A 19,981-nucleotide genomic window follows, 5' to 3' on the forward strand; every position below is an offset into this window, starting at 1 on the left:
CTGTTCTGCAGCAATATAGAAAACATACATAATTATTTCTATTCCCCAGATTAAAAAAAAAAATTTCCATACAAATTGGGTTTATATTACATATATTTTTCTCACTACTCATCTGCATGTAGAACACTTTGTGCTTCTCAGAAGCACATCAGCTATTATCCTCAACTACGTTCACTGATTAGTTTTCAAAATCAAGATCATCATCTACCCAAGCATGTCCCCAGTGTTCCAGCTATCTGGCAAAATTGTCTTACACTTTAGTCTTACTCTTCATTAGTCCTTCAAATGATTCCAAGAGAGAGAGAGAACCTAATCTTCAACGAAGTTGTTCATTAGAGAATTACCTAAAATGGCAAGAACAAAACCAAACAAGAACCAAAAACCTAAGCATGGATACACCCTAAAATTCTAAAAGGGGGGTGGATAAAGGAATTATGGTGTAACTAAGTGATGGAATGTTATATATTTTCCTTTGATATTAATGCATTCTACATGAAGGAATGTGAAACGCAAAAATGATGATCTTAAGAAAGTGTCATCCTCAACGATCTTTTCAGTGGAGGCAAAGTTGCTATGAACCAGAATGAGGGCAGCATCCAACAGAACACTACTAGGTGGTTCATCACCCTTGCTGGATGGTTCATCTCTGCCTCACGGAATCCCAAGCCACTCATCTATCTTCTTAGAGATCCTAGCACTTCTGAAACCTGACAAACTCATAACTATCATTGAGTGACAGTTATTTAATGGATGGCTACATGACAGAGGCGTAGAAAATACAGAGCAAAAACTGAGACTACAAGTAATATCAAACTGGGAGCTTCTGAAATCTCAAATTTCTCAAAATATGTCTTCCCCTTCCCAACCCTCAACCTGGAAAATAACACCTTCCTTACTCAATGGGTAGCAACCTTTCCCTTAAAAGTCTCAAGACCAATAATACTGCCTTTCCTCACCCCAACCCCAACAATCTGCCTTGGAAGTTTCTCTATTCATGACATACATCACACAGGATACTTTTGTTTTTAGGGCAATGGCAGAAGGGAGAAAGACAAAAGGTACACAATTTAAAGAGAGTCAAGTACATTAACTCCTCTTGTTACCCACAATTCATGTTAAGTTCTGTTAAAAGCTCTATGAAATGAGATAGTTCATGGAACTTCCTATTTCAGAAATAAGAAGAGATGATAGAGATTTTCTCTTGAAAGCTGCTAGGCATATTGGAATCAGGGATAAATTTCCTGAAATTAAAAATAAAAGGAAAGAATGGCAGGCATACAATAAAGTTAATATGCCATTAAGCTGAACTGACTTCTTTCCACATCTGCCACCTACAACTAGATTCATCAAAAAATAGGATTCAAGTAAGTGAAATTATAGTCCATAAGTATTTTTCTTTTAACAATCACCTAGACTTTGAATGAAAAAAATCCCTTAAAAAAAATCATCCCCTATATTCAGCACCAATAATTCCACTAAAATTTATTTAAAATATATAATGTGCCATACTCAACCCCAACCAGTTAAGAAGGAAATGAAAATGCTTTCTGGGAAGTTTCCTTACCCAGAAATTCATCTTTGACTCATACATATTTCTTTTCCAGGTGAAAAGCCTTCCATATATTACAAAGCTGACCGTAAAGTCTTGGAAGAGTAGTTGCTGAGCAAAATTTACTGAAAAGATGCCACAGAGCAACATCAGGAGAAACCACAGAGATTAAAGTGGTTCATCTCCTTCATGGAAGAGATAACTAACTTTAAGATAGGCAAGTTTACTCAAAAACAGAAAACTCATACGATACAGATTTAAAAAACAAACAAACAAACGAACAAACCAAAAACTCCAAACAAATGAAAAAACAGCCAAAAACCCTTGATTGGTCTTTTGATTCAGAGCTGTGTCAGACAAGGCAAAAAGAACAGTTAAATATATTGTATAAGAAACATTTACTCTGAACAGGAAAAGTATCAATCTATATAGAAGTTATGTCTAAATTATGCCAATGGTCTCAATACAAATTACAGATGTAATTAATTGATCTCATGCCACCTACCAAATATCCCACCATATAACAATTCTTTCTAAAGCAACCTGCCTTAGCCAGAGACCATGGTCTGTGAAGAAAGGATTGATGTAAATCAGTAACTCTAACCACAAACTTTTTTTTTTGAAAAGGTTAAGATTATAAATATTAAAAACTTGATTTGACTGGATAATGACTATCTGGAATATCTAGCTGCTTCTTTTTCATCATATTCAATACTCTGCAAATTTTCACATCATTAGCAATTCACACAAAGATGGCCATAAACCAAACATGATGAATGCTACCAGATATACAAAAATAAACCTTATAATACATGCTCCAAACCAAACCTCTCAGCTTGTGGGGCACAACTAAAAGGAACAATTTTAATGAAAGAGTTTAATTGGAATATGGTTAAAGATACTCTTCTCTCACTTCAAAGGCCACACCCTTTAATAAGGGTAATTTATGCTTCTCCCTGCTCAGTTAAGACAAACTTACTTCAGGTTTAGCTTTGATGTCATCTCATTTTAGGAAGGTCTTCTTGATTTACCAAGGCCAAGTTACATCCATCACTTACATGCTCTCCAAGTTCACTCCGTACCTCCTCCAGGGCACAAATCACAGCACTTATCTACCTTCACATTGTTTTGTAAAGCCATGCTTAGCTATCTGTAACCTCAACTAAACTAAAAACTGTGAAAGCAGGCAAGATATTTTTCTTGTTTAACGTTCTATGCTCTACATCTGCAATCATTAGGTTTGGCACATGATAGCTATTTAAAAAATTCTTATTTGAAAGAATGGATGGAGGAAATATTACAACAAGCTAGAGACTAACAGATCAAGTGGATATTTTTAACTCTTAAGTGGAATGTGATTTAAATAATGCTGAAGGTTCTTACTCTAGTTCTTGGTACCACATGTAGAAGCTTGTCAAAATATTTTTATTGTGAAAGCATTATATTGACTATTTGGGAGAAAAAGCATTATATTGACTACTTGGGAGATAAAGAAATGAAAAATCACTTAAGAACAAAAAGACCCTTGCAATATTTGAGGTTTTCACAGCTTGGTGTCTGAGAATAATGGAGCTATTAATGGCGTTATTCTTAAAACTCCTTCAAAGGAACTCAAGGTCACATTATTCTCATTGTCTCTGGAACCATATTATAAACAAGAGATCTCTTTTTGTCATGCTAACTTAAAGGAGTTGAATCTTGCACATCAGAATCCCTTTGGAATCTCAGGGTTAGAGATGACAATTCTGATAATTCTACAGAGGACTGAGGATGGTTTAAATTCTACTACAGCTGTGCACTGAGCTGAGGAGGACAGAGGTACAAACTCTTTAAAACTCTGTCAGATCTCCCTGAGGAGGAATTACTGACCCCAGATTCAGTCATTCTCCATTAAACCTGGCTTTCTTTTGCCTATTTCCTACTAAGTGTCCTTCCTTCCATGTGGAGACAAAAGTGTTACCCATATTGAATATTTATGGATCATAAAAGTGAAGGAAAAAGAAATAATCAGAGAAAACTTTCAGAGGCTGGCTCATGCTAGTTACCTTGGGACTAATAGCCATTTCCTAATTGGTGGACCTAGTCCCTTAAGAGTAAATGCAGAGAATAAACTACTGGGAGAGCTAAGATGACCAAGAGGCTGGAACATTAGCTGTTCCTACAATTATTGAGTGGAGGCTAGAAACAACACAGCAAATAAAACCTGTCAACACGCTGGGAGGGCCCTCTAAAGTAGACATCACAAAATCTTAGCATCTAGTCATGTTTATGAGAGGCACAGAAGATGTAGCAAACTTGGAACAGTAAAGGAATAGTATATTGGTTACTATTATTATATAAATACCAACAGCAGCAGCAACTACTATTGTCAAAATTCTAGTCTGTATGGACTTATTTGTGAATACTTTTTCTTATCTAAAACACTTGGTTTCAGTTTACATATATCTTTATTCATTATCTTTGAGGTGATTATAAGAGAGAAGAGAAAGGGGAAAAATGGAAATTAGAGTATAAACAGAAATTTTACATGTAGACTACTACTTGTAACTTTTCCTAAATCCTGCCTTCTAGTCCAGGAATAGCAAATAAGTTTTATCCTCTGTAGCGATCTCAGCTGATTGACAGAGGCTATATTGGGAAGGACTGCTTGGGCTAAATGGAAAGGAATATGTAGACAAATCCTATTCCGGATGGGAAAATAGGTGCCAGTAGTATATATCTGCCATCCTAGGTCTAGTTCAGCAGTTCTCAACTGTGGATTCTGCTCCCCAAGGGATATTTGGTGATGTCTGAAGATACTGCCGGTTGTCCCAACTGGGGAGATGCTCGTGATAGAGGCCAAGAATGATGTTAGACAGTGTATAATCATCCCCAAGCTCCCCCTCCCCAAACGAAGAATTATCTGGGCCAGAATGTCATTAATGCTAAAGCTGGGAAACCATGGTGTAGTCAAATCTATCCTACAGTCCATGGATCAGGTCTTCAGCCAAATTACATCGAATTTGTCTTCAGGAAGTTTTCCTAAGCTTTCTTTCCTAATGCTATAGTAATTCAATATAATTGATTGGAATATTAGAACCAGGGAATCAATTTGATTTAGGCAGTTCATATTGATCTGTCCCTAACTTGTACTGTCATCACAAATTACTATTTTATCTCTTGACACCTTGGTTTCTTTGTCAGGAAGAAGGGATTGGACTATATAATTACTTTTGATATACAAAAGACAAACTTCTACAAAACCCTTGTTGATATTCTCTTCAACAAAAGACAATTTTTCTTTAGCTTAAGACAACTTTTCCAATTCCTTTCAATCTTTACTAATGCAGTTATTAGCTGTGCCTGAAATTAAAACTATTCTAAGTTTCATGTAATGCTTAAATATTTTCCATCTGAACCTGAGATGCTTTGACATCTCAAGGTACTTCTTCCTTCTTGTCTATCACTATTAACACTATCTAACCTTGGCTTCTTCCAATTCTCCAACCATCTATTGCGTCATCTCTTGTATCATTTACGCTGTTAGGACCAATTACATAGCTGCTCATCATTATACTTCCCTTTTTAACTATGTCTCTTTCATCAATCAATTAATCAATTTAAATATTTCAGGGTCTTCCTTGTTCTTATGACATTAATATTGGGGATAAAAGTAGAGGCTGGAGCTAGAAGTGCTGGGACAAAAAGACAGGGTTTCCAGCTCCAAAGCATTTACAGGATAATTAAGAGAATGAAAGACATGAAGCTATTAGAGAACAAGTCATATGACCTAGGTGGTAGCAGAGAAACGTCACTATGAGGGTAAGAAATGCCAGAAGAATGAAATGTCTGCTGTGCATAGACTGAGGATGACTATCATAAACTATCATAAAAAAAGTTAGAAAAAAATTCTTATGAATCAGATACAGAAGGAATGCTGACATCTTGACAATGACTTCAAAGGCTGGTTCCATGTCTTAGAGGTACGTTAGACAGATATGCAAAATATGGCTGCATAAAAACTGCAAGAATCAATTCACGGTCCCTCCAGAGAGTGAAATTACACAGAAATATTTGGAAGTTAATGATATAAAGTCATATGTGTTAAGTTAGATCATATTATATCTATCAAAATGGAGATCTCATAAATCAACCTGAAAGAGGAACATTTATTATAAGAGCAGAAGGTGTACAAACTTAACCATGCAGATAGTTCATCAAGGTGTTGACATATGCACCAAGGAATTTTATGAAGCAAAGTATGTATGTTTATCTTTTAAGAGTCAATTTATAAAGATTAGGAATATGCCCCGAACCTAAATTACTTACCCATAAGGGTATACATTTATATATTTTTCTAAATCCTAATTAAATTATTTTCACCGGTGGTGCCTCTCATGTTAGTAAAACTTATGTTCACTACCCAAGTAGCAAATGTTTCAAGTTTCTCGCATTTTGGATGCCATTTTCATAATTACAAAGTAATTACATTTAAATGAGCATAAGAATAAAAGGAAGAGTAACTCTGAAATGACCTCTCTATAGCATTTTCTCCTAAGGGGGTAATCTTTTTTTGAGATCTTTTCATAATGTTGTTCTTACTTAAAAAGAGATTATGCTCTCTGTGGCCTATTTCCCCAGCTCTGAATCTGTGCTAACACTCAGGGGTTCAGTCAAGCTTCCTCTTCACTTCAATCATATTAACTTCATCTATCATTAGTACCTACTTTCTGCCTAACATGGCACATTGATTTAGAATGTTCACGAAGTTCAATGTCCTCGACTTTAAAATTGAATCTCAATGTAATCTAATACATAGTACTCTGAAAACAAATGCTGAGCAAGTCGTATTATTATTCAATTCACCACATTTCATCTGTTTTTGACATGGTAGCAAGTAAGTAGATTTTAAATTGAGAGAATTTGTCAAGGGAAGTTTATGTAAAAGTTTTCCATTATTTTATATATTTGTTACTTAATTTTATATCAAAGAATATGAAAGTATAACGGCCTTTTCTTTAAATTCAGAAAAATTTTAACAACACTCTCAATAGTGTCCTTTGACAGTGAGTCAAACTAAAATCCTGCCTGTCTGCAATAAATATACCCTAGTGTATCTAATACTTAAGCATAAAGGATTCAGAAAGTAAGAGACAAGAAAAAAAAGAACAGAAAGAAAAACAAAATACAACTTTTATAACATTCGTATCTGTTAACAAGAATTAAAGAAACAATAGGAGAGCCCTTAAAATGATAAGTGCATGTCTCTACATCTTTTGGATTAAAAAGAGAAGACCCATGTACTTAAATCTACCAATGGTAAAAACATACCTAATTTTATTTTCCAAATCTTCACTATCTGAATCTTCAGAGCTTCTGTATTTATCTGGATCTGGAAGTGTGCTCGGATCAAATCCATCATCATCATCATCATCATCACTCCAATCCAGAAAAGCTTCTTCTTCATCTTTGGCCTAAGAAAACACAAGAGAAACTGTGGTTTAAGAAAACAGCTGATGAATAATTAGGTCTTATTTCTAAACTCAATACCCCTCTAATTTAAATACTCAAATTAGAAGCCTTCTATTCTGGTGAAAGCCTATAAGTGACTTTCAGAACCATAATCATTTGCAAAAAGAAAACTCATGTCATTTCAAAAATAAAATGAAATAAAATATGGTTCTGAAAGTAAATCACTATTAAGTTCCTCAAATACAATATGGGGGAAAACTATCAGTTTTATTACTTCTATATAACTTAATTATCAAAGAATAAAGTATAAAATTTGTTTCAGTGCTCCTATCCACACACATGTAAATTTCAAGAAAAAAAAAATATAATTTTATATTTATATATATATATGTATATATATGTGTGTGTGTGTGTGTGTGTGTGTGTGCGCGCGTGTGTGTGTATTTATATATAAAATAAACTATTAGGTGAAAATATAAAAGGCCAGGAGATAGAGTACAGACACTTTTTGTCTGATGATTTTGATCATTTTATAACCACCATAATCTAAGTCTTAAAATAACAATCAGATATATACGAGCTCATTAATAGTAAGGGGTCTTCTAAATTCAGGTGTAAGTATAAAGTCACTAAGAACAATGAAAAAAGAGAAGGACTACCAAGAGATAAGAAAAGCAGTAATACAATGAAGAAAGTGGGAAGTTGCCATTAGAAGCAGGAAGCAGCACACTTGACAGCATACTCGTCTATTTGAAAATAATCAAAGATATCAACGAAAATTGAACGCCATCATATACTCAAGAACACTAATCTCTTGGGCTACAAGATAGTTCCAATTTTCCAGTCTGATGCTCTCAAAGGAATTTGCTGTCTGAAGGTGGAGACAGAGTAGACTCAAAACAATTCTCAAGTTTTTTGGTCTCGGGTAACCTTTACACTTAAAAGTATGAAGGACTCTAAAGAGTTTTTGTTAATGTGGATTGTATCTACTGACATTTACTGTATTAGATGTTAAAAACTAAGATGTTTTTTAAAAATTTATTTGAAAATAACAAATACTATATACTAACATAAATAGTATATTTTCATGAAAAATAGCTATAATTTCACAAACAAAAGAACACTGTTCTACATTTTTGCAAGTTTCTTTAATGTCTAACTTAAGATAGCTGGATCCTCAAATTTGCTTCTGCATTTGATGTTTTTCTACTTGAAGTATATTAGGAAAATCTGGTCTTCTCAGAGATAGCTGGGAAAGGTTTTGAGGAATAATTTAATAATGGCCTTTTCAGATAACTGCAGTTACTCTTCTTTGATACCACAACAAACCTTGATGAGTGGTAGTTTCTTAAAAGTAGTTGCAATGTGGAATCTGAAGCCATATTAATAAACCTTTATTTACTGCTACATTAAAATCCACTGGTCTACTTTGCATTTTGAACAGATCTTTAATCAGTGAAAAATTTTGTAACCTCATGCTTCAGCTATTTGGAAAATACTGATTCACTGAATTATGCAGATTTTCCTTATGTCGATCTTCATATGTTGACACATTTCATTATACAATATTTTAAAAATCATGCTTGTTAATATCACCATCTATAATACCATATGAAATGTCTTTCAAAGTTTTGGGGAGTTATTGGTGATTACAAGTTTTCCAAAGTCAAACTGGAAAATATTAGTGAATACAAGTTTTCCAAAATTATAAATTTTTCTTAAAAGCTCAATTTTTATCATTAGCAACAAATATTTTCAGGTTTTTCTTTGAAGTATAAACAAGTGTCATTTTCCTCTGGTTGCCTTCAAAATTTTCTCTTTATCATATAGTACTTTGACTATGTTATATCAAGGAATAGTTTTCTTTGTGCTCATCCTTCTTGAGGCTCTGTAAAATTCCTGGATCTATTGATTAGTAATTTTCACTAAATTTGGAAAGTTTGAGGTCATTATTTCTTCAAATATTTTTATATCTCTTTCTCAGCTCTTCATGATTGCAAGAACATGTATAATGGACTACTTGACAGTTCTCTTAGGTTTCGTTAATTTTTCTTCAATCTTTTTTTCTTTCTGTTCTTTGGACCAGGTCATTTTTACTGGGTCTTTGGGTTTGCTGTTGCTTTCTTCTGACATTTTACAACTGTTTTTGACCTGATCTTTTTTTCTTGTCTCTTACTTTTCAATTCTAGGACTTCCAGGTTTGTTTTTGTTTTATTCTGTTTTAAATACAGTTTCCACTGCTTTGTTGAGATAACCTATCTTCTTATTCATTCATACCATATTTTCCTTGAATACTCTAAACATATTTAAAATAGCTGCTCTGAAGTCTGCTAAATTCGAATCTGGGCTAAGAGTTTCTACTGACTGCCATTTTCTTGGATATAATTCACATTTTCCTGCCTAACTTGATGTAAAATATTTTTGAAGAAAACTAGACACTGTAGATAACACAGAAACACTGAATTCTGTCACCTTTTTCTGAGAACTATTGGACTTGTAACAGTTATCTTGCTTGGATTCAAACTGCAAACTTTCTAATCCAGGGTACTAAGCTACTTATATCTGTTTTGTTCTTGTGGCTTCTAATTGCTGCTTTTTTTAGCCTAATTTCCTATAGGTCTCCCCTTAGAACCTGTGAGATGTGACACTTAGCCGAGGTTTAGGCAGAGCTGGGCTCACTGTCCTTGTTTCTGTGGTTTCCCCTAATTTTTAGCTACTCTGTTGGCTTTGAGATTTATGTTTTGAGCTCTGTACTCTTTGACACTTCAAGTAGAATGTTTCATTTAACTGTATTTTAACACCTAATACTATTTAATATGCTCTGTTAGCATTTATTATAAAGTGGCCCTCATAAAATGTCTACAATATAGTAAGAGAAATAAATTAGACAGTGAGACAGTATAAATACCTCACTCAACATTCCAGTGTATTTATTCATTATTTGAAGGAAAATACTAACTCAGAATGATGAAAATTTACTTTTAAAAGGATAAAATATTATTTGGATTTGTGTTAATATGATTTTTTTTTGGTAATTGACAAAGTTCAAGTCTTGCTATTTCCTGACCTGTAAGATGATCTCACTATTGATGCCATATCATATTGTTTGTGCTGCTTTACACTCCTCAATTCACGACAATGACAAATGATTTTAAGTTCGCAATCACTCCTTTCAGAAACACAATTTCACTAAAAGTGTAGGGACAATAGATAAGACATTTTTATATTGATCTTTTTTATCTTTGGGTTTATTCCTTGAATGAGTAGAAATATATTACTATAAAATATGCAATATCTATATTATAAAAAGTATAATGTGCCTTTATTTAAAAACAAAGAAAAACACTGTCATCTACAAAAACACAAATCATAAATAAAGTCGCTAAGATACTGCCATAATGAAAACATACTGGAGAAAAGTACTGTCTTTCTGGTGAGGTCTAGTTTAGAAGTATGCTCTTCCTAGCTACATAAGATAGCAAAGAAAATGGACATTCTAGCTGCTCTATCCTTGTGATTTCATGAATTATTTAAAAGATAATTTATAAATACGGCACCGTAATCATTTTTATCTCCTTCTGAACTCATTTTCATGGAAGACAGCACAAATATTGATATATCTATCACCTCCCAACTGATTGTTGACATCTCAGTGTGTTAGAATACCATCACTGGAAATTCGCTGCTATCAGTAAAAGAAAACCATTTAGGTATTTTAGCAGAAGCATAATTAAATTTGTACCTTAGAGATACTGCACGCTGGCAGCAATGGAAAAGGTGATTGGAGGTTATAAGATTTGAAGGTAGGATATCAGTGTAAACACTATAATAATCCAGGTGAGATGAAGGATTCAATGAAGAATGTGGCAGTGGGCATGAAGATAGGGGACAGTTATGACAGCTGTTAAGGAAGGAGAACCAACTAGACTCTATGAACTACATGGGTACATAATACATTCCAGAGAATCAATATGTCCAGCATAATTGTACATGTTAAACATGGTCTAAGAAAGCAGCTTAGTGAATATTGTGAAGATGCCTTACAAAAATGCCTCTATTCAACAAGTCTTAATTAAGGAGTTATTATATTTGCCAGACACGCTGTGAGGTTCTGGGGATGAAGCAGTGAATAAGACAAAGTCCCTGCCATAACAATAAACTGTTCTAGAACACTTAATCTCATAAACATTAAAATGAAAGCCAGGTTCTGCTACTTCTGGGGAACAGCCCATCAAGAGTGAATTGACTCTCCTGGCCCTGCTAAATGCCTAACATCTTATAGGATGCTGCCTTCAACTCGCAGATCCCTCAGCATGTAGCTGAATGATTATAGATCCTCCAAACAACATGCCTCTCTTTTCAGGTATTTCCAGTTGGAAAGCTGCAACCACTTCTCCCTCACTAGTCATTCTCTCTTCTCTCTTCACCCTCTCAGCTCAAAATGAAAAGAGAACCGAGAACCCCTACTGTCACACCCATACTCCTCTCTTAAGGCCCTGAGAAATTTTTTAAAAAGTAGGTCACACACACAAAGAGATCAGAGTAAGGTTACCTCTATGAACTGGCTGTTCCTGAAATATAGTTTCAGAACTTCTGAGGAAACTATTTAGCCTAAAATAGGAATGACTTTTCCTAAAATAGTTATTTAGAAGACTCATTTATAAGTAGGGCAGATGAAAATATCCAGAAAAAAAATGTAACACAGCTAGCTTTACTTTTGTTTTCAGTTTTGACGATGGGAAGAAACACAGATGAGAAGTGGCATTTTCCTACAACGAACGTACAAAGTACTTTGATTTACATTATCTTACTTAATCTTCAAACCCTATGAAGTAGGAAGAAAAAGAATTATTGTTCCCATTTTCAAAATTAAGAAACTGTGATTCAGATGACTAAATAACTTAACTAAGGTCACGCAAACCTGGACATACCCTAGGTCTTCTACATCACCCTGAATCTCAACTTTCACCCTAAAGCTTTGGATTTTCTACTTGTTCAATGACTTCTTCAAAAACAAGCATATTTTGTAAGCTTCATAAAACATAGAGGTGCTTTTTATGTCAACTTGTGTGTTTCCATCTTCACTTTCACTACCCTTGTCTCTTAAACTTCTTTTCTCCTTTTTGTGAATACTGCATAGCTTTCTAATGAGCCTCCCTGTAATTATTCTTCCCCTCCTTCTAATCACTCCAATTCTCTATGTTGTAATTGGAAGGTCGATTTTTTAAAAATTAAGTTTCAAATCTGATTGTATCTATCACCAGCTATTACCAGCCCTTTAAGACACACTTTCTTTAAGGTCCAGGAACAAGGCTACCTTAGAGTCTTCACACCTGCTGTTTCTCTACTGGAATCCTCTTCTACTTTCCCTTGCCTGGTCTGTGGTTTTTGTCTGACACCAAACACGTGATGTCAAACACCACTTCTCCACAGCCAAGTGAGTGTCCCACAGGTCCATTCAATTCTGATATGCAGAGTGAGCATAAACCCCATGAGTAAAGGCCTCAGTCGCACAAGAATACCCACACTTCAGATGCCAGGTACAAATCAGGTCTCCAAGCTACCTGCAATTCTGCCTGGCTGACTACAAATTCAGGGATTCCCATGACCCCCTCCTCCGATTTGGTAATTCTTTAGAATGACTCACAGAACTAAGAGAAGTGCTCTACTTATGATTACTAGTTTAATTATAAAAGGATACAACAACTCAGGAACAGCCAAACAGAAGAGACGCATAGGACAAAGTATGGAGTGAGGATGGGGTACAGAGAGCTTCCATGCCCCCTCCAGGTTAGCCACCTTCCCAGCACATCAGTGCATTCACCAACCTGGAAGTTCTTGGAATCTTATCAGTCCAGAGTTCTTGTAACTCAATTTCCAGCCCCAACATCCTCCCAGGAAGTGGAAGGTGAGGCTGAAAGTTCCTAATCATGTGTTTAGTCTTTCTCGTAACCAGCCCCCATTCTGAAAGTGTCTAGAGATCCCACCTTGAATCACTTTATTAGCATAAACTCAAGTGTGCTGGACAGACTCCTAAGGCATAAGAGTCCTATCACTCAGGAAATCCCAACGGTTTTAGGAGTTCAGTGTCAGGAAACAGGAACAAAGACCAACTATATTTTCTATTCTACCACACCTGGCCAACTACAAATCACCAGGTCTCATACAATACATGCTGTATTTCCTTTATTTCTTTTTCCTTCTGAGACATTCATAGCTACAGTTAAAGCAAAAACAAAAATTAAATCCTAATGTTAAAACTGAGAGAGCAAAAAATGTCTCAATAAGAAATGTTACAAACTTGAAGCTTTAGGAAAAGAAAAAGCAAAATTACATAACTCTAGAACATCTCTGAGAAATGGAGAGGAGGGTTGATGTGAGAGTGAAAAAAACAAAAACAAAAACAGATTACTGTCTTCTACAATACTGAAAGTAAGAGATTGTCGCTTAGCACCATAGTAAATTTTATTAGGCCAAACACCTTAAATGGTTATTTAAAAAAGGGAACGAGGACATGGTTCCATAGTGTAGCGGTTAGCACATCTGCTTTGCACGCAGAAGGTCCTGGGTTCACGCCCCATTGGAGTCACAGTCTATGGTCTATGGCCATGCCATCCTGAACAAGCCAGATATCTGATCTCAGAAGCTAAGCAGGGTCGGGCCTGATTAGTACTTGGATGGGAGACCACCTAGGAAGATCAGGTGCTGTAGGCACAAATAATAATTAAAAAAGAAGGGAATGAGACTTAATTTCAATTTACGAGGGAGTGAAGGTAGAAGCCACATTGCATGCAATGAATGAAAGAGTGAATGGGCACGCCTGCTGGTCAGTCAGTGATTATCAGTGAAGAAATAAATTCAAAGTCTAAATATAGAGAATTATCTTTACTGACTTCCTACATACCATACAGCTTCATAAAATAAAATAACCTTTAAGAATTATATTTAGATTTTAGTTATTTAATTCCACTTAGGATTTTTAAAAAGTCTTCCCATATTGTAAAAATTAAAAGGCTGAATGTCACCTTTCATACCACATCGTTTCATGAGGAACAATTTCAAAATTCATGATAAACTATTTCTGATCCTGAAAAGAATGTAAAGATTGTGAAAAGAAAATTTTAGAGAAAAATGAAGTATTCAAAATACATTTTGTTCTCACTGATAGAACTTCATAACAACTTTCTAAGAAAGCACTGAGAAAATAATACTTGATAGTTTTCAAATTTAAAATAAAAATTCCAATTGTTATAGATAGCCAACCATCTTCAGTAGTTAGAGATGGATTGACTTTTGAGATTTACCTAAGCTATAAATCCTAGGTATAAAGTTACTTAGAGAAGAAATTATCGAAACTTTTTTCTAAATTATAAACACAAAAAAGGTTAATGATGTTACTAAATGTGCCTGTTGAAAGTGAGCATCTATCTTCTAAGGCAAATGTGCAAAACAGTAAACACAGGAGCAGCTGACAGTGCTAATTACTGCTCCTGCTAACAATGTTGTAATACTAATTGAAATATTTTAGAGTAGTTTCAGTTTATTTCTGTCTCCTAGAAATTTATTCCATAATGGTGATGTTGGACATAATGCTGATTTATATAGCTGGTTCTTCGGTATCTGGCCAAAGTGTGTATTTTATGCACTTCTAATATGTACTGGCTGAACTGCACTTGAAAACCCCAACTTTGATCAACAGCCCTGGACTCTTCAATTGTGAGGATCCTGCCCAGAAACATACGTCCTTCCTAATATCCAGCGTTTGTAAAATAGACATTTGTAAAATAGAATGGGAAGAAGGAAATACATTTCAGCTCAGGTCACCTAACCATACAGGAATTTGAGAAGAAAGAGGGAACACAGGATGCCAGGGAATGCTAAAAGCAATATCCAGGAGAACAAGCAGAAGAATTGGGGCAAGGGCACCTGTTTACAGAATTTCTCTCTTAAATCTAGTAGTCTTTAACTGAATTCCAGTCAGTACTTCTTTATTATTTCCAAGCATTCCAAAACAATAAGAATATTTGACTGTAGGACTATGAAGAGGCAATATAAATAATACATGAATTGAACATAGTTAAGAATGGCAGACAAAGGGCTGCCACATGAATATTCAAAGTCTCAAAGAGCAAGTCCCAAATTTGGAAGTATCTTCAGAATTTGGACTATTCATCCAACAACTGTTTACTGCACACTTACTGTGTGCTGAGCATTGCTATAAGAGAAGAATGTAATCTACAACAGCATGGCAGAAGAGACTATGATTCAGCATTTTAACTTTAATGAGACTTTTAGCAAAATGAAATTTCTTCTAAAACTGCTTCGCACAAAATTCATTATCTTCCTAAATTGCTTACTCACTCACTTACTTAATATATGAATATCTCACAGAGCCCCACAGAATACCGAGAATGCTACAATTTCAGAGTGCCCTATTAAGTAATACTGCATTTCATTGTCGGCCATTTTTGTTTCTCATTTTTTTCTTTCCAAAGGAAAGCTACACTAAATATTAAATAAAATACAAATTACAAGTCCAGTTTGCCATTCTTCTCACGATAACAAAAACTTTAATGTGTCACAAGACTCTTGATTGTTCCACTAGTGGCTAGCTGTGAGTTCTTAGATAATTTACTGTTTCCTCATCTGTATATAATCTAATCACTGCCATTTACATTCAACGTTACTGTGAGCATTAAATGAGAAAAGCATGTGAAGAACACTACAATAATGTTTATCATCATTATTTAAAAAACCGTACAAACTGGGAAAAGACATTTCAGCAGTTTGGTGGTCTTATCCTTCTTGAGTACTCCTGCTTTCTCCAAACTGAATTATAACATGGGTAGAAATGTGCAATAGATTTAAGTCTCCTTAGGAAGTAGTGCATTCATATTAGAAAAATATAAAAGACTACACACAAAAGAAAATTAAAACTATAAAAATGATTAAGGTTATGAAAGGTGAAAGTATCTATGTTAGAATGAACCACACTACTTTTAGAAGGTGGTTCAAGCATAAATAAAGCACTACTTTGTAAATCAAGTAGTAAATAGTTCAATGAATAGAATAAAATAACAAGGATTGGTACATGCGACATCATGAATGAAAAACTCAAATGTACCTTGCTAAATGAAAAAGGACAGACACCAAGGGCTACCTACTGAATGACTCAATTTATATAAAATTCTGGAAAGGAAAACCTATAGGGATAGAAAAGAGATCAGTCATGCCACGAGCTGAAGTTGGGAGGAGACAGCAAGAAAAAGTTTTTTGAGATGATGGAACTATTCTATGTCTTTAATGGTGGTGGATGCGTTGACTCTATGTATTTGTCAAAACCCACAGACATGAACACCACAAATAGTGAATTTTACTATATGTAAGTTAAAAAATAAAGACCCCTCAAGAGAATATTTTAATAATATTTAAAAGTGTTCACAATAAATTAGATTATCAAGACCATAGCAATAAAAAATATGTATAGAGGAAACTATGAGCGGTAATGACTGGATCACAGGGTCCCATCCTTTTACCAATCAAAAAGTATCTTACAATGAGTAACTAATATTTTTGAAACTGAAGAGATGAAATATTGCTTTTAAGAGAGTTTAAAAAAAATTTGTATGGACTCTCTAATTAAATAATAGAGGGGGCTTTAGAAGTTCTTAGCCTGGGTTCCTGGAAGCCACAAAGCCACGGAAACAACATGAAAAATATTCTTAGTATATATACATATGCATTTTGGAAAGGAGGAGAGCCATAATCTTTAACAGCCCGTAAGCAACCTCCTCCCCACTCTAAGTCAAAGACTACTGCTTGGTACAACTGTATTTCTTGGGACTGAACTGATAAGAACAACATAGGTCTCAAATTAGATACTTCTCAGCTTTGACAAGGTCATTCATTCCTGAAAGCCTTGAACATGATTTAGGTTTCAACTACCTAGTAACACATGCCAGTTTTTCTTTTTAAGAATTGTTTCAGGCTGCTGAGAAGCAGAAAAACACAAAACCAATGTCACAAACAGCATTTTTAAGGGCAAGAATTCATAAAATAATCATAGAATGAGTGGGACCATTCTACAAGGCTATATTTGGACAAAACTGATTTCTCAGAAAGAGAAGAAAAACCATGATGGAGCTAGTTGAGCTCTAGCTTTGGAGCAATAAAACACTGACAAGATATAATTTTGGTCATGTGCATATTTAGTTTTACTACATTCTCCCTGATTTGTTCCATCAATCATTATCACTTCTCCAGGTAAAAATTCAAGTCCAATTTGAACCTCTCTCAGTGAGCCATTGGAAAACTACTCTCAGCAAGGGCTAAAACTGGTTCATGTTTGGTGAAAATTAAATAGCAATTTAAAATCAGAAATTACTTGAATGAATTTAGGTTTTGATAAATGCATATAAATGAATCCCATAGACTGTGAAAATCCATTAACCATTTGCATACAAAAAGGCAAAAATGCTAAACAGTAGGGAAAAATCCCTAAAAATGTAAAAATTACAAACCATGATGGTATATTTTCCAAGGAAATATATGATTTTGATATCACTGAATGAGATGTCATTGAATAAATATTTCCAACCAAAACCGATTTTTCCTCAGCATTTTATCGAAAGGAGCCCCAACTATCTCTGCTGATATCACTTTGCTCCAATAGCCAGCCTCCTAATAAGAGAAGAAACATTTACAAGTAACTAGTTTTAAACAAACTACCCATTTTTAAAAAATCACAGCAATAAAAAGTTTTTCTTCTTCTTTTACCCTCCCTACTCAAGGGGATAGAGAAGAGATAAAACAAGGGCCTCGAGATTACAGGGTACTTTGCTTTAGAAAACAGGTGGTTCTTCCAGTAGTTAACAGTTATCCAGTAACCCAGCAATTCCAATCCTAGGTATATACCTAAGAGAAATGAAAACATATGTCCACACAAATACTTGCACATCGACATACATAGAAGTATTACTCATAATAGTAAAAAAGTTTAAATAACCCAAATGCCCTAAAAAATGGTAAATGGATAACTAAAATGTAGGATATACAATAGAATTTTACTCATCAATGAAAGTAATGAAGTACTGATTCAAGCTGCAACATAGATGAACCTGGAAAATATTATGCTAAATGAAAGAGGTCAATCACAAAGGACCACAAATTGTATGATTCCACTTGTAAAAAATGTCCAGGCAGATATGGATTCACAGAGACAGAAGGTAGGTTAGTAGAGGTTGCAAGGATGAGGAGAGGAGGGAATGAAGAATGACTGAGTTTTTTTAATGCGGTGACAAAAAATGTTCTGAAATTAGGTAGTGATATTGGTTGTGCAACTTTATAAATATATTAATTAAAAACCATCAAACTATATTAATTTGAAATAGTAAGTTTTATGGTATGTGAATTATCTCAATTCAAAAAATATAAAAAGATTAAAGATTACTTATTTTAATTTTTAATATGAAGCTGCAAAAAAATTTACATTGTACTTTTAAGAAATACACAGGATTATTTAATAGATAATAATATTAAAAATTCTCTTTAATTTCTATGAAATGGTAAATCTAGTTGTAGACTGAGAAAAAAACTAGAGAGGAAAGGAAGAGAAAGGACAGCACTTGATGTGATGTCAGCTAAAACACTCAAGCAAAAACCCAACACATTTACAAACACTTCCTTTGTTTTCTAATTTCATCATCACTAGAGAGGTTTAAAGAGGTTATAAAACAAATGAATTTCAAATTCTCATTTTTGATGGAGGAGGAAAAAATTTTTATCTTAAAATGGGTGTGGTGCTACAAACCATAGGAAGTATTAATATTCCGATTACATGGATTCAGATTTGAAAACTGAGGCTTAGAGGGGCTAAATCACTTTCTCAATGACATATAATTTATATAAAATTAAACAGGATTCCAGTTATGTCAGACTCCAAGGTCCAACCTCTTTCCATTATGTCATAAAGACCAACTGTAATTCTGTAAGAGAGCAACTATAGCTACACATAAACTCATCTTCGGTACTTGTCCTGAGAATCTGCTCATGAGGTTTTTCTACAACCAATTCTTGCAGTTCGCACAGACTGAACATATACTTTATGCCCTTGTTTATAACAGCTGCCAAAGTCACTAGCAACAAGCACTTGAACTTCTGGTTTATGTTGCTATTTAGACACATTCTGTAGTGTTAAAAGAAACATTGTCATGGGTTATACAGCCCTCTGTGTCAGTATATTTTTTGTTAGAGACTGTATTCCTGATATCTGATAATCTCACTGAAACTGGTCATGCAAGGAACAAAGAGAGCATATAAGGATAAGGACAGACTCATCAACACTAAGATAATCTAATGGTATGTCTAGAGTAGCATCTTTAACAATACAGTCCCTTTCATTATTGTCAAAATATTAATGAAGTCATCCACAAGTCTTAGTAGCTGTTCAAAACCATTCTGTCTTAAATGGTCCACAGACATTTTTGCTTAAGTTCTTCCAGAACCCAACATTATATTACCTACCATATCCTAAAATACAACATTCAAAATACAATTCCATAATGACTTTTTAATACCTTAAGTATCAAAATCTCTGTAGATAGGCCAAAAATATATTTTGGTAACTGCCTAATGAGACATTTTTATTTTTCAGACATTTGTGCTGACCAGCCTACCTTTCCCTTGTTTATAATTCAGATGAAGATGACAGAAAAACATTTTCTTACAGAGTAGCTGCTTATTAGCAAACAAAATATTTAAGACTACAGCATATGTTTATGAGCTTCCAATTTATTCAGAGCAAAGGGGTACCTGCTGAGGTCTTTATTTGTAGATATATTCCAACACGACCCTAGAACATTCACAGAATTGAGGAAGGGGCGGGGCGGGGGGGGTAGGCGGGAAGGGTAAAGTATCCCAGAAGGCATATATGTAGTCATATCCAGTGCTTACAGTTTTAACATGGGAAATAAATTCTATAAT

General features: G+C 34.4%; 1 protein-coding gene and 1 pseudogene across 2 annotated transcripts in view; one reads left to right on the forward strand and one right to left on the reverse strand.

Annotated features, from left to right (window-relative positions):
• Nucleotides 1-19,981, reverse strand: part of DDX10 (DEAD-box helicase 10) — a 229,063-nt gene that overhangs the window by 15,587 nt on the left and 193,495 nt on the right. The window contains exon 17 of one of the 2 annotated variants that reach the window (XM_039843503.1): nt 6,860-7,002. In XM_039843503.1, the coding sequence (XP_039699437.1) occupies nt 6,860-7,002 (143 nt within the window). Of the gene's footprint in view, nt 1-6,859; nt 7,003-17,560; nt 17,681-19,981 lie in introns of those variants that run through there. The other variant, XM_039843502.1, reaches the window with a different exon arrangement.
• Nucleotides 13,599-13,714, forward strand: LOC120586960 (uncharacterized; annotated as a pseudogene).

The sequence above is a fragment of the Pteropus medius genome, unplaced genomic scaffold (genome assembly GCF_902729225.1).
Source record: "Pteropus medius unplaced genomic scaffold, Ma_sr-lr_union100, whole genome shotgun sequence".
Classification (NCBI taxonomy): Eukaryota; Metazoa; Chordata; class Mammalia; order Chiroptera; family Pteropodidae; genus Pteropus; species Pteropus medius.